This window comes from Xyrauchen texanus, chromosome 6 (genome assembly GCF_025860055.1).
Source record: "Xyrauchen texanus isolate HMW12.3.18 chromosome 6, RBS_HiC_50CHRs, whole genome shotgun sequence".
NCBI lineage: Eukaryota > Metazoa > Chordata > Actinopteri > Cypriniformes > Catostomidae > Xyrauchen > Xyrauchen texanus.
In genome coordinates this window covers 41,680,249-41,706,973 of record NC_068281.1, presented here as the reverse complement: position 1 = coordinate 41,706,973, position 26,725 = coordinate 41,680,249, and the positions used below count along the sequence as shown (strand labels likewise).

The 26,725-nt window shown below is 36.6% G+C and overlaps 1 protein-coding gene across 5 annotated transcripts in view; it reads right to left on the bottom strand.

Moving 5' to 3' along the window:
- LOC127645174 (adhesion G protein-coupled receptor L2-like) overlaps nt 1–26,725 on the bottom strand; it is a 145,984-nt gene that overhangs the window by 2,610 nt on the left and 116,649 nt on the right. For 3 of the 5 annotated variants that reach the window (XM_052128692.1, XM_052128693.1, XM_052128695.1), the window contains 7 exons: nt 25,114–25,323; nt 23,829–24,049; nt 22,435–22,501; nt 15,902–15,993; nt 13,047–13,215; nt 11,536–11,664; nt 9,998–10,094 (listed from right to left, as the gene is read on the bottom strand). In XM_052128692.1, coding sequence (XP_051984652.1) covers nt 9,998–10,094; nt 11,536–11,664; nt 13,047–13,215; nt 15,902–15,993; nt 22,435–22,501; nt 23,829–24,049; nt 25,114–25,323 — 985 coding nt within the window. Of the gene's footprint in view, nt 1–5,545; nt 5,675–9,997; nt 10,095–11,535; nt 11,665–13,046; nt 13,216–15,901; nt 15,994–22,434; nt 22,502–23,828; nt 24,050–25,113; nt 25,324–26,725 lie in introns of all 5 variants that reach the window. The other 2 variants (XM_052128691.1, XM_052128694.1) reach the window with 1 other exon arrangement.

Genomic DNA, 26,725 nt, shown 5'->3' with positions numbered 1-26,725 from the left:
TCCCATGCATTTTGTGTTGTAATACTCCATTTCAGGTCTCACACTCGAGTCCAGCTCAAGTCGCAATATTCATGACTCGTGATTCATCTTGGAATTGAACATTAATGACTCAGACTCGGACTCTAGCATTGGAGGAGAGGACTTGTTACAACCGTTAACTTGTTTAGTGAAGGGTTTTTGGAAAGAGAGGGCGTGGCTAATCCAATGGCTCAGCTCTTTGAAGTTACAGAATGGCTAGAATTGTATACAGCAACTTTAAAGTCATTCAGCCAATACAATAACTTTTGCTAGCTAGCCAGACACCTTAAACGTTACATCCACATGCCTTATAACATGGACTCATAAGTCAGACTTGTACAAAGTAAATTGGGATTTGACTCGGACACGATATTGTTGATTTGGACTAGGACTCAGATTGAGCATTGAGGACTTGAGAATCGACTTGGAATAAAGATCTAGAGACTTGACTCCAACACTGTAGAGAACTGATCAGATATGGTAGATGATACAGTATCTAACATAAAATAGACATACAATGTTAAAATCACCTAATTTTGGCCTGTTGCGTGGTCATGACTTTCTCAACTTTTAAATCATACAATGTCGGAATTTTGACATAATCTGTCGAAGTGATATTCAATTCATTGAATTAAAATTGTAATTAATGATTAAAGAGAAATTGTTTTAATAAAAAATAGCAAAAAACCTGGCCGATATATATCGGTCTAGCACTACTAAAAACTAATAAAATAATAGATTATATATATAAAAATATGAGTGTCATGATACTTTTCACTCTAAAGAGAAATTGTTAAAAAAAACTTTATTCAGTCATTTTGCAAAAATGGCCAAATATCTTCTGAATAATCTGCCTGGCCGATATATTGGTCTATCATAACTAAGATTTCATAAAATATTATATTGTATATTTAAACAATAAGAGTCAGGATGCTTTTCTCACTAAAGAGAAATTGTTAAAAAAAAATTTATTCAGTCATTTAACAAAAATGGCCAAATATCTTCTGATTAATCAGCCTGGCCGATACATCGGTTTATCATAACTAAGATTTCATAAAATATTATATTGTATATTTAAACAATAAGAGTCAGGATGCTTTTCTCACTAAAGAGAAATTGTTAAAAAAAATGTATTCAGTCATTTAACAAAAATGGCCAAATATCTTCTGATTAATCAGCCTGGCCGATATATCGGTTTATCATAACTAAGATTTCATAAAATATTATATTGTATATTTAAACAATAAGAGTCAGGATGCTTTTCTCACTAAAGAGAAATTGTTAAAAAAAATGTATTCAGTCATTTAACAAAAATGGCCAAATATCTTCTGATTAATCAGCCTGGCCGATATATCGGTCTAAGAGTCAGAGTCAGCAATATATTATTTAATATATTTTGCTGAAACAACAAAATCACTTAAATCAGGATTTTAAATTGAATTTAGACATGCCCAAAATAAGCAAGGCTGATTGAATAGAATTTGAAAATAAATAGGAAATAAAGCAGTGTAATATTTAGTTTGACCTCCTGAAATTGACAATCAACATGTTCTAAAGGTTAAGCACCTTTATTTTGTTCATGTATTGAAAAAGAAAAGAAAATGTACTTAATTTACAAGAGTTTAGACCCTTTTTGTACCCTATTGGTAGAAAGTGCTGAAGGCGAAATGCAAAGGAGATTCAAGGAACAGCGTTTTTTAATCAATGTCATTAGCGCTTCCTTTCTAACTGATGTGTGAGTTCACTTCATTAATGAGCAAATCCATCAGAAGACTGAATTCAGGATGTGGCAGGTGTAACGGGGCTCAGCACCCAAGCAATCTTCAACAACTCATTTCTGTTTACGCTCATATGAACCGATAAACATCTCAAGTCATAGCAGTACGAAACAGCATTATCAACAGTTGCTTTTATTAGCCATAAAAAAATCAAGATGACAGAAAATGTAAAAACAAATATAAAACGGAGGTGGAGAAAAAACTCAAAAGGGGGAAATCATAAATGTAATGTCACTCTGTTTCATGCAGTGCACTGGATGGATGTAAAGTTCTGGAGTCTGAACGCTGACAAGAATGGAAAACATATCTGTGTTTGGCTGTGAGATAAGGAGAGTCTCTTTTGTGGAGCACAAAGAGAAAGCAGAAACAGACATCAAAGACTTGAACCAGAGCAGAGAGGGACAGAGAGGCAAGCAACCGTGAAACATCGTCTCAGCCAAGATTATTTGCATTTGTTTATGCATGGCCAGTGAGTTTAATCCAGGCAGGTATTGTCTGGAGAGACGCAACGACAGATGCAGGCGGAATACTATTGGACACGCTGGAAAGGAGGAAGTCTGGGAGAAAGGCCAGAGCAGATCTTTGATTCTTCAGTCTCACGGTCAAATTCAAAACGGCGCAATACTTCATGCACTCAAAGTGCAGGCATGCTTACATTGAGCATAGCTTTTGTTTGTTCTGCTGCTGGTATTTGTATTAATGGAACGGAAAGAGCAGGAGGTCTCGCTGAAATTGTATTTTGGTGGTTGAAGCTAGCTGTGCAGATGCATCGAGAGCCTGACGTTGGGCAGGATGGTATGACAGTATATAACAGAGTCAAATATCTGATGCATACAAACGTTTTTCATTTGTTCATGCCTTTTTTCAAGCACCATGCAATCAAGTCTTGAGTAAAGTTGAGATGAGACTAGCTTACTTATTTTTCATGTGGTAACTCTTATCCGCATGGCTGTGCTAATGGAATGGCATGTAAACAGCACTGAAATCATTGGCAGTTTTTTGTATTTTCAAGCATTTACGTTCCCAAATGCAGTGATGACACTGAAAATTCAATTAATTTTATCGTAGATGTCAATTTTCATGCTCTACCACAAAACTGTTAATGTATGAAATACCTTGTTTTTTTATAAAACAGGATCTATGTGAATAATGTATTAAATTACAGTCTGTTTAGTCTACTGAACGCAGATTTGTAAATTTTGTCCTAATGTGGACTTCTGTTTTACACTCCAAGTGCCTCAGAATGTCGACATAATGTGATATAAATATTTAGAATTGAGTACATGATGAATAATATGATGAATATCAGGTTGGTTGTTTTAGAATCGTGAGAGCATTTGTGGTTAAAAGCAAAAGATGATTTCCATTAGTAGGTCAGAGACCAGAAACATCACAATCTGGTTTTGATTTAACAGTCAAAAATGATTGAAATGTACTGTATGTTACCAATTAAACGTTTGGACACACTTTACTGAATTCGATTCTTGTGATCTTAAAAAGGTTTCAATCTTAAAGCTTATGCTGATATGTTTTTTAATAAATATAAATCGTACCTATGTGTGAATTCCTCAACAATTTATTTAATTTTTGTTGAAATCAATGAAAATAATTCTGTAAAACTGATTTAGAATGCTAATTATTTTGAAAAGCATTAATAATAATATTAATGTTCTGTAATATTCAAATATTGGGTAGTGCAAAAGAGACCCTGTGAACTTAATACAAAGTACAGTAAATATTTTCCAGATAATAATACAGTTTTTGGTATTGGCTTTTGTACAATAACAAATAAAAGACAATAATTTCATTTTGGAGGTAAAATGTTGTCTTTATAATATCACGCTAACAGTATTAATGGTTCTGTATATAGTACATCAAATATATGTACTCCTTGTTATGTTGGGAAGAGGGTCCTTTGTAAAGGGATCATCAAATTTGGGGTCCCTGATATAAAATAAAGTTTGAAAACCCCTGATCTAGACAGAGGATATATATATATATTTATTCTTTTTTTATTTTTTTATTTTTTCACTGCACAATCCACATGTGTTATTTCATATTTTATAAGACTTTACTAATATTCCAAAAGGCGTTCTATTAGGCGTTATCTAGTAATAAACACAAGTCCAAACGTTTGGCTGGTTTTGTATAATGAATACAATTTAGCAATCAATTTGCATATACAATATTTTTAATGGGATAGTTCACCCAAAAAATAAATATTCTCTCATCATTTACTCACTCTCATGCCATCCCAGATGTGTATGACTTTCTTTCCTCTGCAGAGAACAAGTGACGATTTTCATCAGAACAATATTGAAGTAATTTTTTACTCTAAATCTCCACTTTCACTTTTACATCTGAAAGTGAAAGTGGAGATTTAGAGTGAAAAAGGATTTAAATATTGATCTGTTTCTCATCCATAACTATTATATCGCTTCTGAAGATGTGGATTTAACCACTGGAGTCGTCTGAATTAATTTAATGTTTTCTTTATGTGCTTTTTGGTGCTTCAAAGTTCTGACAAATATTAACTTGCATTGTATGGACCTACAGAGCTGAAATATTCTTCTAAAAATCTTTCAGTTTGTGTTCAGCAATAGAAAGTAAGTCATGCACATCTGGGATGACATGAGGGTGAGTAAATGATGAGAGAATTTTCATTTTTGGGCAAAATATCCCTTTAAATAAAAACGTCTCAAAAATTGTTTTACTCGCCCCAGAAAACAAGAGTCCGTTGCCTCTGACGTGCTTCTCTCAGTGAAGTTCCAACAAGAAATTTCTTAGTGAATTTGCATTTTTTCCCCATTTATTTTGGTCTGAATACTTTTTAGCATGTATTTGAAGACATTTTAGAAGACAGTCCATTTGTTTCTGAAGCGTTGTGCTGTCAGAGGCAGCAGTAACTGTCAGCTGCAGGAATTGCACTGTTCTCATGCGTAGCCTTGCGGTAACCTCTCGCGAGGAACTGAACGTTTACGCTCTGCGCTTTCTATCAGTACGATGATTAGCTCACTGTCTACCACTGACAAACGGCATGATGGGAATGCAGGCAGATGGATGTGACTTTTTCTATTTCTCTCAAAAGCCTGTTTACAATGTAAATGCAAAGACCAATTTCCATTTATGCCAATGCGAGGCGTCAAGCGCGAATGCCAGGTTCCTCTAAAAGCCACCATTTCAGTGCTGCGTCTTTTATTTTATTTTCCCCCACCTCACTTTATCACCAAACCATTAGGGATTTGATGCCTATCTAGTGACTGGCGATACAGACTCGGGGGCTGATGGGAAAAGTACGTTAAATGTTAAACCTGTTTGTTGCTATTTATTTTGATGGAAGGGTAAAGTATATAATCAACACTGACAGAACCTGTCTGGTGAATAATATAAGGCGGGAAATGGAAAAAAATAACAGCCCACCTCGCCGCATATGTCATTCGGAACACATGTTGTAAAATAAATGAGAATTAGAGGGTGTGAACTAATGACTTACAGAAAAAGAAGAAAAAGCAAAAGACTCATGCAGCTTTGTGTAAAGGAAAACGAATCTTTTGAAAGGGGAAAAAAACCTTAGATGAAAAGAAGACAGCAAAACCACCACATGGCCGTTTGTGATTCCATAACAGATTCTCAGCAAAATTACAGTCCTGTGTAAAAAGTGCTGTGAAAAAGCCTGCTTTTATCCAACCCACACCCTCCCTTTACATTCCCAAATGGCAGGCAGAGAACGAGAGGAGGCCGTGCAACACCTGGGGAGTGGAAAGCCGGAGGTGAAGGGGTGTTGCAGACGATGGTTTCAGCGAGAAGGTTGTTATAGGGGTTGTTAGTGTCGTGAGGTCGGAGGAGAGGGTTAGTTAGGAGATAGTTGCCGGTCATTCCTGTTGAATAAATAGAGGAGAGGTATCAGAGGGGTGGTCATGAACGAGAGAGGAAAACATAACAAAGAATACAGTGCAGGAAAGGTCATTTTAGGACACGCCTGTGTATTTCAGGAGCTTTTAACGGATTATTTTAGAGTTCAAGTCGGATTACATTTGATCGACCATAAATAAAACAATGCAAGGTCTTAAAAAAGTGCTGCGAAAAGCGCTGAAAAATAACTAAAGTAGTCCAAATACAATTGGATTAAGTAAAGCTAACAAGACACTTTTTGTTCATTGAAACAACCCCGATAAATGAAGTTCACTTGGTTCAGTGCATTTGTTTAGTAATATGGACAAGCGAGGATTCGGTAAAACTGACTGAACAAGTATGAAAACTTGATTTTTGTAATCTGGTATTGTAATGCAGATTACATGTAATCCGTTACTAAGCAACACCATCAATCAGTGACTGATTCATATCGATAACTCGTGTTGAGGCTGATTCTTAAGTCTTTAAAGCCGATTGATTTAAGGAACCAGCTCATAGATGTGATGTTGACCGGTCACACTTCAGATATGTGTAGGGGACCCCTCCAGCCCAATGCTTTATTTGGACAGTAGTGAAAAAAAATGTATCTTTCACTAGTACTAATATTCGAAACTTTCAGATAACAATGTCTCTGATTACAACGTGCTTTGACATACTTGTTCTTTGCAACCCGTCTCCAGCCGAAATACAGCAAAATATTTTCAGAATATCAGACACTTGAGCGCTTCAAAGAATGCTTGTTCTTAAACTATTACATAAACACTCATTCCCAAATCCCAGCGTACTGAAGTGCGCATCAGAGCAGTGCAAACTTTTCCCGAGTTGTACCTAGGTAAGTGTTTTCGGAGGTTAGTATGACTCAAACACACACTCTCGCCCGACACACATATGTCTGAAGGCTTGTCAAGGTCAGTAAGAGTTGAACATCATACTCTCATCTGCAACACTCTTGCCCGGTCTAAATAATTCATCAAAACATTTTTAAAACACAGTCTGTTTGCTGTGCAACCAAGGAAAAGACCACAGGACTTCACACAGACTTGAGGAAGAATTGGTTTTGTCTCTACAGGCGATCGTGATGATTTAAACCATTTCAAGTTTCATAAAACATATGTTTGAGAATCTTTCCTCAGAGTACTTTATATGGATCATTGTGTATAAATGAACCATAAGCACATGACAAAGACATTCCTTTGGCCAGAAATAAATGACAGAGTTACAAGTGCCTTACAAGAAACACTGCTAGGATAATCACCAATGATATAATTTAGCACTGGGCCAAATTGGTATTCCATAATACTGTACACTCACCTAAAGGATTATTAGGAACACCTGTTCAATTTCTCATTAATGCAATTATCTAATCAACCAATCACATGGCAGTTGCTTCAATGCATTTAGGGGTGTGATCCTGGTCAAGACAATCTCCTGAACTCCAAACTGAATGTCAGAATGGGAAAGAAAGGTGATTTAAGCAATTTTGAGCGTGGCATGGTTTTTGGTGCCAGACAGGCCGGTCTGAGTATTTCACAATCTGCTCAATTACTGGGATTTTCACGCACAACCATTTCTAGGGTTTACAAAGAATGGTGTGAAAAGGGAAAAACATCCAGTATGCGGCAGTCCTGTGGGCGAAAATGCCTTGTTGATGCTAGAGGTCAGAGGAGAATGGGCCGACTGATTCAAGCTGATAGAAGAGCAACTTTGCCTGAAATAACCACTCGTTACAACCGAGGTATGCAGCAAAGCATTTGTGAAGCCACAACACGCACAACCTTGAGGCGGATGGGCTACAACAGCAGAAGACCCCACCGGGTACCACTCATCTCCACTACAAATAGGAAAAAGAGGCTACAATTTGCAAGAGCTCACCAAAATTGGACAGTTGAAGACTGGAAAAATGTTGCCTGGTCTGATGAGTCTCGATTTCTGTTGAGACATTCAGATGGTAGAGTCAGAATTTGGCATAAACAGAATGAGAACATGGATCCATCATGCCTTGTTACCACTGTGCAGGCTGGTGGTGGTGGTGTAATGGTGTGGGGGATGTTTTCTTGGCACACTTTAGGCCCCTTAGTGCCAATTGGGCATCGTTTAAATGCCACGGCCTACCTGAGCACTGTTTCTGACCATGTCCATCCCTTTATGGCCACCATGTACCCATCCTCTGATGGCTACTTCCAGCAGGATAATGCACCATGTCACAAAGCTCGAATCATTTCAAATTGGTTTCTTGAACATGACAATGAGTTCACTGTACTAAAATGGCCCCCACAGTCACCAGATCTCAACCCAATAGAGCATCTTTGGGATGTGGTGGAATGGGAGCTTCGTGCCCTGGATGTGCATCCCACAAATCTCCATCAACTGCAAGATGCTATCCTATCAATATGGGCCAACATTTCTAAAGAATGCTTTCAGCACCTTGTTGAATCAATGCCACGTAGAATTAAGGCAGTTCTGAAGGCGAAAGGGGGTCAAACACAGTATTAGTATGGTGTTCCTAATAATCCTTTAGGTGAGTGTATATGACGAATTGGCATTAATTAAATGGAGTGACTTCACAGTGCAACACTGATTGCCCACTCCCGGATTAACATACATTACATTAAGCAAAACAGCATATAAAAATGATCAAAAGACTGAAGGTACAAGATTGTGTATTTCAATTATTTTATGAGTGGTTGAACGACTCATCTCATGAATGTTGTAGATGACAAGCAAATCAAAAAACAACAGTACAGTGGGAGTTTCTTCAAATTCGGTCATAAAAATTCCCACAACTTTGTCATTTCCAGCACATCTCAAATTCTGTAATGGGATTCATAGAACTCTTTGGTGGAAATGACGTTTTTACCAGTTTGATGTACAATTACAGACTCCTTTTGTCTTGCTAAGGCTAATTTTATAGCTAATGTTTTATTGATCATAAACACAACAATTATTATTTCTTTTATTTTATTTTTGAGGTGTAAAGGACAACTATGGGACAAAAAATGTCGTAATATTTTTTTTTTGTTATAGACATAATTTTCACACTAAATGTTGCAATGTTTCATTATTTTAGTTTTAAAGTATTAAACATTGAATGTTTAAATAAAATGTACTTTTATAATCACATTTATATCTTAATATTAAAAGTCTAGATCCGTGACAAGGCTAAAACAGTCAAATCTACACATAGAGACATTTGAAAAGTACAGAAAATAAATTATTAAAATGTTTCCATTTCAGTTTTAATGTTACTACCTTTACATAACTGCAAGAAAAAGTTTAAACTTGTTAGTTTTAATAAAAGTCAACCCCTGGGATCTGACATTGCGTGAAGTTAAAGAAAACCCCAAGTATAAAATACCACCTATTGAAATTTTATTGCAAAATATTCAACTATTTAAGTTGTTTGAGAGTGTTTACGACTCGATTACATCATTTGCAATGCATCATGGGAGTTGGCGGTCTATGATGAGCTCTCTTGACGCGATTTTTGAAGCCATGTTAACAGCGACTTCTCTGATTGGCGGATTGCGCTTCAGGATTATGGGTAGTGTAGTTCTCTGATTGGCAGATTGCTCTTCAGGATTATGGGTAGTGTAGTTCTCTGATTGGCGGATTGCTCTTCAGGATTATGGGTAGTGTAGTTCTCTGATTGGCGGATTGCTCGTCAGGATTATGGGTAGTGTAGTTCTCTGATTGGCGGATTGCTCTTCAGGATTATGGGTAGTGTAGTTCTCTGATTGGCGGATTGCTCTTCAGGATTATGGGTAGTGTAGTTCTCTGATTGGCGGATTGCTCGTCAAGATTATGGGTAGTGTAGTTCTCTGATTGGCGGATTGCTCTTCAGGATTATGGGTAGTGTAGTTCTCTGATTGGCGGATTGCTCTTCAGGATTATGGGTAGTGTCGGTGCACAGTTTAGTGGGTCTTAAAAAGTTTTTGTTAAAAATCAATTTGAGTACAGATTGGAACGAGTCAGGTTGCAAGCTAACATTGATAAATGTTGGGTGCAAATTGTGCAAAAAAAAAGGAATAGAATAGGCCTGCTGAAAACATCTGAATTCAAGCCGTGTATGTTATTATTCACAACGGGATGCAAAGAGCATCTGTCTAATTTAAAACGCTGATGAAGGCATGAGGAATTAGCATAACTGAGTGAATTTCACCTAATTATAAATATAGTAGATTTGAGCTGATGTGTAATAAAACAAACTCAAAATCTACAGTGTTGTATCCGAGAACAAGCTGGCACACAGATCCGCACGGATGAATGTTTGTGTAGGTTTGAGCCATCACCTTGGTTTAGTGTGGAAGTGCTGTTGATGTCTCCGGAGATGAAGGAAGACTCTGACTGTTTCCTCACCGTATCGTTCCACATCCTCCTGATGCGACTCTGCAGCGGGAAACACACGCTCGCTGATTAATGCGCCTAATATTCATGCAGCACCGACAAACAGCTTTGTAACACAATTAGAAGCTTTAAAGTCTCAGTGTTAGCAGACTCGATCATTACCGACACATGTGGAATAGACGATGTCTAAACACACAACACAACACATTGGAAAGATTACATCTGTTGCAGCTTGTTAAGATTCCACACGGCACATGCAACAAGCAATTTGCGACAATAGAAAACAGCATTAATTAAATCTTCAATACACAGGAAATATTTCTAAACGACTGCACTCATACAACTAGAAATTTATAATATGTTCTAGTAAAGGAACGAAATCATAAACACAGGAGGTTTCATGATAAGCTTTCATTGTGTGCTATGTAAAACTACTAAAACATAAATGTAAGGATTTGCTTTGTTATTTGATTACCTGTAACAGTTGTGCTTACAAATCAAGAATTAAGAAATAATCAACCAGAGCAACATAACGCAAAGGCAACCTTGAAGGGATAATCCACCCGAAAATGAAAATTCTCTCATCTTTACTCACCCTCGTGCCATCCTAGATGTGTATGACTTTCTACTTTCTGCAGAACACACATTATGATTTTTAGAAGAATATCTCAGCTCTGTCGGTCCATAAAATGCAAGTGAATGGGTACCAAAATATTTACATTCCAAAAATCAAGTAAAGGCAGCATAAAAGTAATCCATAAGACTCCAGTGTTTTAATCTATATCTTCAGAAGTGATATGATGAGTGTGGGTGAGAAACAGATTTTTTTAAAGTCTTTTTTTGCTATAAATTCTTCTCCTTGCCCAGTAGGGGGTGATATGCACGAAGAATGTGAATCACCAAAAACACAAGAAGAAGAATGTGAAAGTGATCCGTTTCTCACCCACACATATTATATTGCTTCTGAAGACATGGATTTAACCACTGGAGTCTTATGGATGACTTTTATGCTGCCTTATGTGATGTTTGGAGCTTCACATTTTTGGTCACCATTCACTTGCATTGTATTGACATACAGAGCTGAGATATTTTTCTAAAAATCTTAATTTGTGTTCTGCAGAAAAAAGAAAGTCATACACATCTAGGATGGGATAAGTGTGAGTAAATGATAAGAGAATTAAACATTTTGGGTGAACTGTCCCTTTAAGCAAGACTTATAATTTCCCTAGGATTAGAATTGCAGAATTGTCCCAAAGAGATCATGTCCTCAGCTGTGAAAGCTTCTTTTAAAACTATACAGAGAACAGCTTCTCAAGGGCAGGATATTATGCTGCCGCCTCAAAATTGAAATGCAGTGTGAAAAGTGCTTTTAATAAGAACACATTTCATATGTGACAACTCAACTCATTTCAAAGGACATAGAACCCTTTGGCAGGGTAGTGTGGTATTTCTTATGGGAGGATATGAGAGGCACAAGCTGTACCTGTGTAGCGGACGAATATCGAGCCGTGGATCTGGACGCTGAGGCTTTGTTAACGCTGTGGGGTCCGTCAGACGGCAGACCGCCACAACACTGAGACTGCCGGAAACACTTGTTGTACTCTTTACGCACCTGTGATGACAGAGTCAGAAAACAACCATTAGCAAGACACCTAACAAAGATAGATGATATATATCGGTCAGGCCAATTAATCTGCTGATTTTGGCCATTGTGCTGACCTGGCCAACATTTTTTTTTTTTTACAAGATTGTTTAATATTTTAGAATTTATTCCAATAACTTTTTAAAGGTTAAAAGGTTTATTTAGTATCAGAAATTATTTGTGAAACTGTTAAATATTAAATATGAATTGTAAATACTGTAGATGAATTATAATGATATTTAATATTACAAATATTAATATTTAATATATAAAAAATATTATAATTATTACATATAGTTTTTATATATATATGTCATTTATAATTGAATATATTTTGGGGTATTTGAAGCATAACATGTCTGAGATTTTAGGTTAATTATTTAGGTTAGGTTCTTCCCCATTTTTAATCACATTTCTGTCATTACACATTCATTATCACTGTCCTGTGGTGTGATAAAAGTCATAAAATTAAAATGTATGTATAGCAAGTCATATTGTAAGTCCTTTTTTTTACTATCTACACTTTCACATTCACATTCTTCTTTGGCTTTTGGCCATATACATTCTTAGTGCATATCACCACCTACTGGGCAGGGAATAGAATGTATAGTAAAAAAGGACTTCAGTATTGATCTTTTTCACATCTGGAGTACTTTTGTGGCGCCTTTGTGCTTTTTAAAGCTTCAAAGTTCTTCCCAGCATTCACTTGCATTGTATGGACCTACAGAGCTGAGATAATTTCTAAAAATCTTAATTTGTGTTCTGCAGAAGAAAGAAAGTCAAACGCATCTGGGATGGCATGAGGGTGAGTAAATCATGAGAAAATTTCAATTTTTGGATGAACTATTCCTTTAAATCAGCCATCAATCCCTCTAGACACTGGCATCGACTATTAAAAAATTCATGTACATGTATGTGCATTATACTTAACCTTCAAAAAGTAATGGGGAAAACGTGATTTTTTAATTTATGTTTGTATTCTCCAAACATCACCTCTTAAAAAGTCTTTGAAAACAAGGTTACAACCTTGAAAACCGGCATTGTCTTTTAGCAGAGAAAAAAAATCCCATATATATATATATATATATATATACACTGTATATACACACAATTTGCTCTAACCTTTTTTTTGTTTTTTGGATGTGTGCTTGTGAATTAGTGCCGGCCCCTTGAAGCAAGCATTATATTTCCCATCACAGCGACTGCATCTTTAACCATCAGCTCAAAGGATTGCAATTTAATTAAACAAGACAAACAAACAGAAAATGGCACGGCAAACTCTAATCATCACTCAACACAATCAGCAGCCTTCAGACCTGTATAATAATAGACAGTGAGGTATGATGCTTCACCTTCTTCTGCAGCAGACAGTGGAAGATGAAGATGAACATCCCTTGTAAGGTGTTGAAGATGGTGAAGAGGTACGCCATCAGTATCGAAGAGTCGTTTAAGAAAAACAGGCCAAACGACCACGTCAGGCCAAGAAGACACAGCAGCGCAAAAGCGCCCAGAACCCAGGACCTGAAAATGACGAGATTATAAATTGTTAGAGCAGCAGATGAACGAAAGTCATACACATCTGGGATGGCACGAGAGTGAGTGAATGATGAGAGAATTTTCATTTTTGGGTGAACTGTTCCTTTAAATGTTGTTGTTTATCACCAATGTTAGGTGTAATCTGATTACAAAGTAATTACTTTAATTGAATTATTTTCAGTTAAAAAACTAGTGTAACGCATTACGTTTTAAATTTGTTTTAAGGTAGGTAAGGTTGATGTCGTGATGAGTGTATGAATTGAGTACGACAATAAACAAGCGGGAAATATTGACTATTTATGAATATAGAGGAAAAATATTAATTTGTATTTGTTGATTGGAAAATTAAAAACTAGTTTGTAAAAAGTGTTTCAGAAAGTAATGAGTAATATGACTACAAACGTATGAGTAGTGTAATCTGATTACAATTTGTAGAGAAATAATTACCTATAATATTTGCCTAAAGTAATTACATTATTTGTAGTGGATTACTTTTTAAACAAATTCCCCAAAACTGTTTATCACTATGTTTCTGTTCAAAGTTTAGCATTATTTATGCTAAAATACTTTGTTTCATCCTAGTTTATGGCAATAATGTTTACAATTGCTCCCAAACCAAGTTCTTACAGTCAAGTGATTTACGAACACTTCACGGATCGGTTTGAATGAATCATTAAAAAGAACTGGTTTAAAACAACAATTCATTTGTGAACGAGACATCACTACAAAGAAGATTACATAAAGAATGAATATCCATTCATAAACTGGACCCACTCCTACAATCAGACCACCCAGAGACACATAAACTTCAATTCAAGACAGTCATATATCAATAGACTCTTTCCCATAAGAGATTCCAGTGACTATCTGTGAGGATCAAATGTCCTGTCTTCTAGCCCCGGACGAGCCCTTCATATGGACACATGACAAAACGAGATTTTTCCATCTCATGTTACCCCCCAGCTGCACTTTAAACAGAATTACGACTTTGGGTCCAATAAAACGTCCTGTTTTAACATCATACACTGTATCGTCCATCTGGAAATATGCATCTGGTTTCCAAGGACAATGTTTATAAGAGGGTAAGATTGTGCTATGACATTGCCGGCCGCTGATGCTAATGAATAAGTTAATAACATGGTGCTCGAAAGGTTAATGCTTTCCTTAATTATTCCCATAAACCCAAATTAGTGTTTACCACAAGTCCAGCCCCAGACGCAACCTCTACCCCATGCACAACCTTCAACTTGGAATGCCGTCCATTACAACGAAACCAATTTGCACGGCTGGAATGTAATTGTCACGTTGTGATTAATACAATTATAGAGTCTTGCCACTTTAAATGATGCAAGCAAATTAATAAAGAGGGCGAGCGTGACTGCTGTGTGCGTTTCCCATTTCCCTTTTTGATTTGTATCTAGTAGCTCCTAATACAGTTGCAAAAAAATTAAGAAAATCTAGGGCAAATACTTTTCATAAAAAATTATGTCCTCATATGTGGGCAGTGGGACTATGTTGTGAAATTTTAAATATTACCAAGCTATATCACCGCCAACCATGCTAATATAAAATTATACATTATAAATTCTGAATCTATGTACTGATTATCATTGCTCCATGTCTGCCAAACATGTTGAGTGGTCCAAACATCATCTGCAGCCTGAAACTGAACTTTTGACCGGATGATAGAAGTGAATGCACTTAGCTGCATAGAAAGCTATATGATGTTCCCTTATTGCCCATTTAGTGAATGACTTAACCTCTGTGTGCTGTCTGTCTGTACTGATCTCAGAACAGATGGAAATGCACCTTATTTTCATCCTAACTCCTTTTAAAGCCTCTGAAAAAGGGTTTTCTTCTCAGTGTGAAAATGCACAGTTCATTTTTTATTTCTAATGAAAATCTAGCACTATTGTCCACTACAGTGGTCACCGCGTTTAACAGTGTGCCATTTCGCAATAAATCGATCAAATTTTAAAAACGGCATATTGGATGAAACTAGAGACTGTAATCTTTTGACTCAAACAGGTTTCAATGTAAAAAGGTCATTAGGTTTCTTACCAGATGTGGTTTTGTTGGCGTTTCTACCTAAGACAAACTCCGCTGTGATCAGCGCCATGTTGTTTTGCCACATGTACTCGGTGCGTCAAAAGTTTAATCTTTTACTGACACCCCAGAGTGTCCTGAACTGAGATCAGTTGGTTTAAATTAATTTAAATTATGCATTACATATAGCAAAGACAAAAAAAAAAAAAAAAGATCTCACTGTAAATGCTTGAGGGATGAGATGAAAATATTTTTGTCCACTGGGCTTCACTTATATTGAACAAGAACTACTTTTAATTCCTGGATTTATTGTGTATGATTCATCAGGGTACATTATTCCAAGGAGAGAAAAAAAGTTTGACTTTAATCAGAATTTTTGCCAATCCCTCTTATCCCCCCCCACCCCACACCCACACACACACCCCCCACATCCCATATGGCTTCATTCAGATGTGTAATGTCCACTTTCCACTATCCAAACAATACCTGCTGGACATTTCTTTGTCACATTCTGGAAGGACAATGTCATTTGAACACTGTTTCATGTTGACTTTAAACTGTGTAGGCAGCTGCAATAAAACCCAGGCTGGGAAGTGCATGCAACGGTATTGAAGGTCGATCTTACCGTATGCTCTCCAGTCTGCTGGAATCAGGTTTCATAGACGTCGAGTGTTTTACCATCTTGTACATAGTCACCACCAGAAAGATGAGGTTGAGCTGTCGGAGAAGATAAAGCATATTGAGAAGACCACACAGCTTTCAAGCAGTTCCTGGAACTCACATTTGAGATCCATCACTCGAATGGCATATTTGTCAAACATCATTCAATATTCATATTTCCCAATTTTGCAGCAGGACGTTTGCAGGGAGAGCACTATGTAACAGTTACACGGGCAGGAATAGCAGTGCATCTCTCTCGGGATCTGTGATCACCAGGCTATTAGACGACTGTAGCACCACCATTAAAAAATAAAAATAAACTGTGTTTTAGGTTGACCACGGTACACTACGATCTGCAAAGTATAGCCTTCAATAATTCATAAAGTAGACAGGAACTGCAAAAATGTCAAAATGCAAGAACAGACAACTTCTACTGGAAGCTTCCAAACTGGCAAGCTGTTCTGTCTAAAGCATTTGGAAATGTTCAGGCAGCATTCTGTTTGTTTAGACTACAGAAAAACTCTTGCAATGTCATTCCAAACCCCCGTGCAACACAAAGGGTGAAAGTTTTGAAGAATTGTTAGTTCCATGCAAAAAACATTCTTAGTGACTTTATTTACCATAGACCACATGTTAACCAGAATTTGACAGCCCCTGGTTAATATGGACTGTCACTGTATGGCAAGAGTGTTTTAATAATGACAAAATGTTCATTTTATGGGCAAACTATTCCTTTAACATGACGTAAATCTTGGATGAGGACGTTGTTAAAGTCAGAGGAGGATCTGTTGAGATACTGCAACCTAATCTGTTTTCCGATTGCCAGTAAGAACATTAATATTCCCTCAGACATAAAATATCAACCAGATAATAAAGTGCTACCATTTGTTCCTGATTTGGATTTTCAGGATAATCCGAGACAAACTGCCCATTGGCGCCTTCTCAGACTAGTAAGTTATAACTGTGGCCGTGGACATGTCTGCTCGCTGGCAAGCACTTGTGTTTTTCTTCACCGCCCTGAACATGGGAATGTAATTCAGGCAGGCCAGAGGAGACCTCTTAACGGAACAACTGTGTGGGACAAAAAATGTGTCCAGAAGAAAAAAGCACCCACTTTTTCAAATATGTGGAACAGAAACAGAGAAAGTTCTGCTAAAACAGACTGAGGAGGGCCTACATTCAGTTGGAGGTGAGGATGGTCTGTAGAGGACCGAAGAGATTTTGCTCAGTTTTGGCTTCTTCTCCCAAAACGTTCACACTTAAATATGAATATTCTGATTTTATACACAATTTACCTACTGGATAATTTTCATGGAAAATACTGAGTGTTTTTCGGCTAGGGCAAAGAATACTAATCTCCAGTTAATCTGACTTCTTTCTGCAACATTATGACTTTTTGGAAAGAGCTGAAAGCAACACAAGGAGCTTTTGAGAGATTGCACTTTGAAGAAACCAATTCAAGCTTGCTCAAAAGCATCCGTGAAAAAGCCCGGTAATTATTCCTCTGCAAGTTTTGTGTTTGAGTGTCTGTCTCTCAACTTCTGAAATGAGGTTGATTTGAATGTTTCCGAAGAGTTGAAAAATTCCTTGGAAAGTCTCCATGTTTTATCCCAAAAACCGGGTCACATACTAACAATGTAAAACGAAATGGCGAAACTACCAATTCAAGTTCTGTCTATGCGCAGGTTGGCAGAAGGACACAGGTTGTTAACTTGGTATATTGTGTTTGGATAAAATCCAAAAAGAGAAAACCTACATGACAAATAGGTCAATTATAAGCACATTACAGCTCTGCAAAACAGTGAGTGAAAAACACACATTTATCTTGTTTATTCCTTAGAGGCACAGAAAACCACACAGTGTGAGCTGAGACAAAAAAACAAGCATATGTCCATTGAAAGGAAATTGAAAAGAAAGTCAATGAATTCTTTGCTTCATCGATCATCAACAAAAACCACACATAAACACTAGAAGAATTCAACGCAATTTATCAGAGCCTTTCAAAAATGGGAGAGGAGAACACCCCTTCCTAATAAAAAAGAAAAAAGAAAGTTACTAGGGTGATCTTAAAGTTTTTTAGCGTGTTGCTTTGCAACTGCTTGAGTGTTCTGAAAGTTTTTAGCATCTTTCCATGCAGTCACTATAGGGTTTTCTAAATGTTTAACATGTTGATGTACAGTTAGGGTTTTCAGGATTTTTTTTTAGCTAGGTTCTATGCAGTTGCTTGGGTGTTCTGGATGTTTTCTTAGCATGTACTTTTTTAGCGTGCTAGAGTGTTCTGATGTTTTATTAGCATGTTGTTTTTAGCATGCTAGGGTGTTCTATATATTTTATTAGCATGTTGTTTTTTTAGCATGCTAGGGTGTTCTATATATTTTATTAGCATGTTATTTTTTTAGCATGCTAGGGTGTTCTATATATTTTATTAGCATGTTGTTTTTTTAGCATGCTAGGGTGTTCTATATATTTTATTAGCATGTTGTTTTTTTTAGCATGCTAGGGTGTTCTATATATTTTATTAGCATGTTATTTTTTTAGGATGCTAGGGTGTTCTATATATTTTATTAGCATGTTGTTTTTTTTAGCATGCTAGGGTGTTCTAGATGTTTATTAGCATGTTGTTTTTTAGCATGCTAGGGTGTTCTGGACGTTTTATTAGCATGTTGTTTTTTAGCATGCTAGGGTGTTCTATATATTTTATTAGCATGTTGTTTTTTAGCATGCTAGGGTGTTCTAGATGTTTTATTAGCATGTTGTTTTTTAGCATGCTAGGGTGTTCTGGATGTTTTATTAGCATGTTGTTTTTTAGCATGCTAGGGTGTTCTATATATTTTATTAGCATGTTGTTTTTTTAGCATGCTAGGGTGTTCTAGATGTTTTATTAGCATGTTGTTTTTTTAGCATGCTAGGGTGTTCTATATATTTTATTAGCATGTTGTTTTTTTAGAATGCTAGGGTGTTCTGGATGTTTTATTAGCATGTTGTTTTTTATCATGATAGGGTGTTCTGGATGTTTTATTAGCATGTAGTTTTATAGCATGCTAAAGTGTTCTAGATGTTTTATTAGCATGTAGTTTTTAGCATGCTAGAGTGTTCTAAAGGTTTTATTAGCATGTTTTTTTTTTGCATGATAGGGTTTTCTGGGTGTTTTATTAGCGTGTTGTTTTTTTTAGCATGCTAGGGTGATCTAAATATTTTATTAGCATTTTGTTTTATTTAGCATGCTAGGGTTTTCTGGATGTATTATTTGCATGGAGTTTTTTTTAGCGTGCTAGGGTGTTCTGGGTGTTTTATTAGCATGTTGTTTTGAGTACTAGGGTGTTCTGGATATTTTAGCTTTTTTTTAGCATATTATTTTTTGATATTCCTTTATCTAGACATTGCTCAGGTCCCTCCATAAACACATAAGTCTGTGGAGGTGTTTGCCCATTATATGGTCTACCTGGCAAAAATTGTGTTTGATTGCTTAGTAAAGAAAATAACATCTCTTCATATCAAGTACATCACACAATTTGAGATATCATTCAAGTCTGTAGCAAATACGTCACAGGATGAGTTACTGTGATGGGTTAGCACTTTGTTCAAATTGTGTCCAAACATGCAATATGATCGAGAAACAACCGGTAGACTATTTTTCCATTTGAATCTGTTCATTAAGTTTAGTTAATTTAGTGATAAGAATTTTCACTTTCAGTGTAGACAGACAAATTATTTGTTGCTTGGAACTTGTCACATCATGCTTGTTAATAGTGATAATAATTCAGCGCAAAAAAACATGTTATTTGATTGTAGTTGTGCTGAAGAATAGTTCAGTATGGCTCTGTTGAGTGTTGTCAGCGAGTCACCAAAGCCACTTTATTCCGGTATGGGTGGAGAGACTGAAAATGCATTTAACACAGCCTGCGAGTGATGACACAGATCTGATGAGACAGCCAGGCAGGCCAGGCACGGCACGGGAGGAAGCCAGGTCAGCCGTCCTGCCTCAGCCCTCCCTCTGCACCACCCTACACCGCCCATCCCCCCTTGGCCTACACCTCCCCAAAATAGAGCCACAAGAACACGGCCAATATAAAGCATCCTGTGTTCAGATAGCACACTTAACTCTGACATCTGAGCGAGTGTGTTAATGAATGTATTAGTCTTGCTGGGTTTGTATGCACCTTTCTGAGAAAGAATCTGAGACAGCTTAGTATTTGGGTGAATCTCACAAAACCTGCCAAGATCATGTCTGGGTCACATTTCACCCAAAAACCAAAAGACAGAAATAAAAAATTACAATTTGCTTAAAGGAAGATTTTTTTTTTTGCAATGTGAAATTTTCACCTCACCTCAATACGGGTGGCAGGGGACCAGTCTCAGTTTCCTCTGCTTCTTAGACAGTCAATCTGCGCATCTTACCACGTGGCTTGCTGTGCATGACACTGTGGAGACTCACAGCATGTGGAGGCTCATGCTACTCTCTGCGATCCACACACAACTCACCACGTGCCCCATTGAGAGCGAGAACCACTAATCCCGACCACTTGGAAGTTACAAAGTGTGACTCTACCCTCCCTAGCAACAGGGCCAATTTGGTTGCTTAGGAGACCTAGCTGAAGTCACTCAGCACACCCTGGATTCAAACTCGTGACTCCAGGGGTGGTAGTCAGCATCAATACTCACTGTGCTACCCAGGCCCCGAAAATTAATCCTTTATTGAGAATTATAATTTTTTTTGTTTTTTGTTTGCATTAAACACAATTAATAATTACTGTAATATGAAAAAATATATTCTATTATGCAGTATATTATTAATATATTATATAACTGAAATGTACACATGATAGTAGTGTTTGTTTGTTTTGTAGTATTTTTATTCCTTAAATTAATGCTAATAAAAATGTAATTGTAATTCAGGCACCATTCACTTTTAATGTTGAAAGGAGAAAAAGAAAAAAATGTAAATTTAATTGATTTTGACCTGCAGTGAGATAAGACCCAAAAAGTGTTTTTTGTGAGATTTAGTCAGGAGGTAAATTGATGTATTATGTGTATCTGATTTTTTTAGCTGTTGTGTGAACATTTACAGTCTGACTATGAATCCCCTGAACAGCACTGACTGCACACTTCAGTATCCCTGTGCTGCAGCTATTTTTGCACTTTCTAAAATGGCATGAATTTTTGTTTTTTTAAATCTATCCTTGTGCCATGTTTTATCCATCTGTGGGAGTTGTGTGAAAAAGTCCTCCTCACCAAACAAAAATATCCCCATAGTGGTGCTATAATTCATGTCAGTATGGTTAAAACTCCAGCAATCCATAGCTGTCAGTCCCTCCAGCTTTGTTATCTTTATACTCGTCTTTCTCGCCTCCCTTTATCACCATTTTTCAAGAATGAATGACCTTCAGGTCTGCAAGTGTTTCTCCTGTGATCTGTCTAGTGCAGTGCAATCATGAGACGAGATCTCATTTAGAATGAAGACTGACAAACACAGCATACTGACCATACATACTGATTACTGGCTTATAGGAACTTTACTAACATTACTAACTATAATATAAGTGGTCAACAAGAAAACCACAGTCAACATTACTTACAATAAACACAACAGTACACACCCACTTTTTCAGCCAAATTGGAAGTTTTTTCCCATAAATGTTTCCATTGGGATTTCATATAATCCTTCATAATAAAGTTCAAAGATATGAACTGAACCAATCAGCTCCGAGGTTTATCGCATTACAAACTTTGATTGTAAGCAAAAAGTATTTCAAAACTGGACCCCCCCAAAAAAGTACAAAACTTAACAAGTGAAATGTGGGAATGAACTACAATCCCATGAAGCATTGCAAATCACATAATCAAACTAAAAATGCTATAAAAATATAAAACTATTGAAGTGGCTGTTTAAAGTCGCTGATTATAAGTATAGAAACAGAATATTTTGATACTATTGCAAAATATTAAGATATTTGCAAATATACATGCAAGTTGTGAGTCGACGAAGTCGCTGCAGAGCTCTTTGGCACACTTTGTTCACCACATTTCTCGGATTGGTGGATAGTTTGTCTGCTGTTTTATGCAATTTCTTAATTTTGTTTTTCAAATAACATGGACTGATGGCTTCAACAGGAGCATATATCATTGATTACAACCTCTGTGCTCACAGTAGGTCTGTCTTTAAATGTTTATACAGTGAGTTATTAGTAAAAATCAATTCGCCAATGGAGAAAATGAACATATTTTTAACTTCTGGAATCAGACTGCTGCGCTCTATAGGAAAATACCATATATGACTGATGAGAAAACAGCATTCACTGCCGACCAATAGGAACACATCATATATTACAGACTATTAGAAACAGAGTATAATTTAGTGACCAATGGGAACACAGAATACATTATTAAACAAAAGTCTGCACCACTGTCTGCAATTTGCGTGTTTTCCTAACATTTCTGGTGCCCATTCTATCTACTGTATGTACATACATGTAATGATGTTAAATGTTGCAAACTTACCATAATGATGAACGAAACTGGACCAATGAAACTCCAGATGAAATGATTATCAACCCTTAGCCAACAGCTGCAAAGAGAAAAAATGAGAAGCAAACATTAGTGAAGCAATTACACTCCAATGTAAAAAATCATAATAAAATAAAATAAATCAGAACTACAATGACATGATTCAGATTTTTCTGGACATATCCACAACTTTAACAGTGGCAATGATCATGTTTGATATTTCTTTGCATATAAAACACTAATTGTGTTATTCTGTTCTGCGTTTGATATGCTGTTAATGTGGTTTATTAGTATCTGAATCCCATACACTGGAGTTTACTGGTCAATGCATTCTGTATGTTTACAAATCCCATTTCACAAATCTAAATCTCAGAGTCTTTAAACTGAGCAGACAGATCAGTAAACTTAATTGAAATCTCTGTGAATATTTGCTTGGAGGAGAAATATTCTTTGCTATGTTTGTGTCATTCATACACATACACAGGGCTCTTTTGAACTGAAGCTTTCTTTTTAAAATTCCTGCACAAAATGTGATTTAATATTAGTGAACAATATGCTCATGTAAGTATTATTCATGCACCTCTGAAGAGGAACACAATAATTATACTACACAACTCTCTGGAATACAGGATTCTGATCGGTCAGTGGCGCCATCTAGTGGTCTGATATTTCTCAGTAACAACTGCACATCCACATATCAAACTGCTCATCTGGGTATTGCAAGCCATCTCTCCTGCTTCTCGCATCACTTTGCGATCTCTACAAGTAAGCTAACAAAATAATTTCAATGCACATCAATGTTTTATGTACATTTATTAATTTGTTTGGCAAGTAGTCTTGTAATAGGCGGGCTAATGAGGAGTCAGATGGCCATTTTCACAGAATAACAGAACTCCGACGCAAACCGGAGGTGGATTTCAGCTGTTCAGCGATTTCTTTCTCCTCACATAATTACATAATTTCAATGCAAATCAATATTTTATGTCCATGTTATATTTGATTTATTTGGTAAGAATCTGTGTAATAAGCAGGATAATTTACGGTCAGCTGGTTATTATAGCAAAAAAAAAGAAAGACCTTCAGGGCGCTACAAGACCCTTCTGCTATGTGTCGGGATTTATTTAGCGAGACCAACCGGCTGACAGTACATTATCTCTTACAAAACAAACTCACACCTCACTAATTTATAATGCGGTAGTTCTGTGTAAGGGAACAAAAAAGAACATTAAAAAAACAACAGCCTAAGGTGGTTTACTGGTCTCAGCTAGCCTCAGCCTAATTAGCTGAAAGTTAACTAAGTTATCAGGTCCAAGCTAAAGACTAGCTATGACTTTTGCTGTTTTTAGTTTTTTTTTGCAGCAAAGACTTCAACAAATAAAGTCCCTTACGCTTTCTTGGTTCCGTAGCTCTTGTAGTCGATGGCTGCCGAAATCCCAACCACCACAGTGGGGAACAGGTAACCGGATGCGTAGTAGTACTTTCGTCTGGAGAATTCGCTCTCAAAGACCTCCACGAGCATAAGGAACAGCTGAACACCCTCCAAACACATCCACGCAAATGCCGCCAGAAAGAAGAAATGAAGAACTCCAGCAATAATAGAGCACACAATCTGTTCAGAGAGAGATGAGAGACATGAGACGATCATTCAGAAGTGTGTCCACATGGTTTTAAACATACTGCCTTGAGTTTCAGAGTTAAAATGAGAGTATATTTGGAGCATTTCATGTTTGTAAGAACTAGGGATGCATCTACAGTATATGAAAAATGTTGTCTGATACGATTCCTTACAAAAACTATAGGCCGATAAGAGAGTCACAATGAAAGATAAAAAGATACAAAAAATAATTAAATATGATAACATGCTGATTTATATGATAAAAGGTTATTCTGTACATCTAAAACATTTTTGCCCATCTGTTTTTGCAGTTCAAAACAACAAAACTTACATTTGATGAAACTACTTCATAGTTGATTCATACTATGCATATGTTGGAAAATTCCACAGAATTGTCAACCTCATCATGGAAAAATAAAACATTTAACCAAATAATCAAAAGTCCCATTTAAATGAAATAATGCCATTCAGACCGCAAGAGGGCGCCGCTTGCTCACACAGCACTGACTGAAGCACTGATTGCAGACTATATCTTGAAACACAGCCTTTTAGTAATCTTGCAAATCCATTTTTACAATTTTAACGATTTTAATCATAAAATTCAATCAATCGTGCAGCATTAATGTATATCATAACGATGTCTCAGAAGTCAAAGTCTGCTGGTTTGAAAGCGTTTTGGATGGTTTCTCCTCATCATGTAGCCTATACATAAACTGCCACTTTCACAACTGTCAGGTCTGTTTATGCATATTTAACAATTGTAATTAGCTCTGTCTATTTTATTGATGATTTTCAGTTACTATATATTTATAGTTAATATACATTTTATGTGTTTCGAAAATAATTGCTATGACACTGCAAATCACTGTAATTTGCAGTGGCAATTTAGATTTTTTTGGTCAAAACGAGGTATCTTACAGAGCTATGCTGCCAACGAAACTGCTTATCTAGGAAGCTCACTAGGTTTTCAAACAGAGCTACTGTCTTCAAACCCATCTTGTTTTTTTGTTTTTGTTTTTTTGGACTGTCACATTTACAACCAAAATATGTTTGTGTACCGGGGGATCGGTCATGTTGATGCCCACAAGGAAGAGGAGCTCAGCGATGAAGAGGTTGATGCAGAGGTTCTTGTGGATGGTGTTGCGGTCACTCTGGAGGCCACGGAAGAAGCAGAAGGTGAAGATGCTAATGGCGAGGCAGACAAGCGAAATGGCGATGCCCATTCGCGTGATGACTGTCAACAGCAGCTCGTGAACGCTTCCCTCGCCCTTGAAAAACATACATTAGCATTAACAGTCAGGCCAAGATTCACTTAACTCTAATACTTCACTTGTCAGAATGTAATGAGTGAGCTACTTTTTTAATTTTGAAGTACTGAAGTTTCAAATCAGAAGATTAAAAAGACAAAAATCACTGAAACTGGAACTCATTTATGAAACACAAGCAGAAGGAATTTGTGAAAATTGTTCATAAAACCATTCTTACACAATGAAAGATTTCCACAAATATGTTTTGATTTTTTTGTATATACTAGGGCTGTCAATCGATTACAATTTTTAATCAAATTAATTACATGGTGCCCCGATTGCTGAGAAAGCCCGTCATATAACAATAATTCTATATATAATGATTATACATATTTATATCAATATATAATTATACAAAGTTATCTTTAAATATTTAAAAATGATATATATATATATCATCTTGAATGTTAAAATGCCAGCCTCAACAGGAAACGGTGACATTGCCATTCATAATATGATACCATATATTGATATCCCCACATTTTGAAGAACACAAAGATAGTGTCTTGGCACACTCTTGAGAAGGTTTATACAATCAATTGTTTTTCAATGTAACCAGCTTCAATTCTAGATTTGTTCAACACAACCAACCAGTTGCCATAAGCATAGTTTAGAGTCTTGATTTTTTCATTAAACGTCTCTCATGGTGGGCTTGAACTTTCTTGATGTCACTATGGGGGCAGATGTGTTTCAGGGCCAGTGCTTCAGGTTCTTGATTATAACTGTGGTTAAATTTACAGCCACCGAAGCAGCGATGGGGAAAGTTCATGTGCCAAGAGCATGTAAGTAGTCGCACCACAAATCCCATAATTTCCACATTCATTACAGCTTCAACGATTCCTGCGTATGATATCATGTCTTACAGAGGTAATTGCATTGCTCCCAGAAACTTACACATGACACAAGTGCTTCATTGATCAAAGTAGAGCAATAATTATTTTTGTGCCCAGGGAAAGTGCTCCATTATGTTTATTTCTTCACTTGAAGAGATACGTTGCTTGTGATGAACGCAAATTAAGCCCAATTTAATCAACCATTTCAACAGAATAAAACGATATTCTGAAAACTCAGACTTAGTATACACACACTGAGCACTTTATTAGGAACTCTATGGACATAATAACGTGCCCAACATGGTCTTCTGCTGTTGTAGCCCATCTGCCTCAAGGTTTGACGTGTTGTGCATTCTGAGATGCTATTCTGCTCACTACCATTGTACAGAGGGGTTATCTGAGTTATAGAAATACTCAAACCAGCCCATCTGGCACCAACAATCATGCCATGGTCGAAGTCACTGATATCCCATTTTGATGGTTGATCAAAGTGCTCCTGACCTGTATCTGAATGATTTTAAGTATTGCAC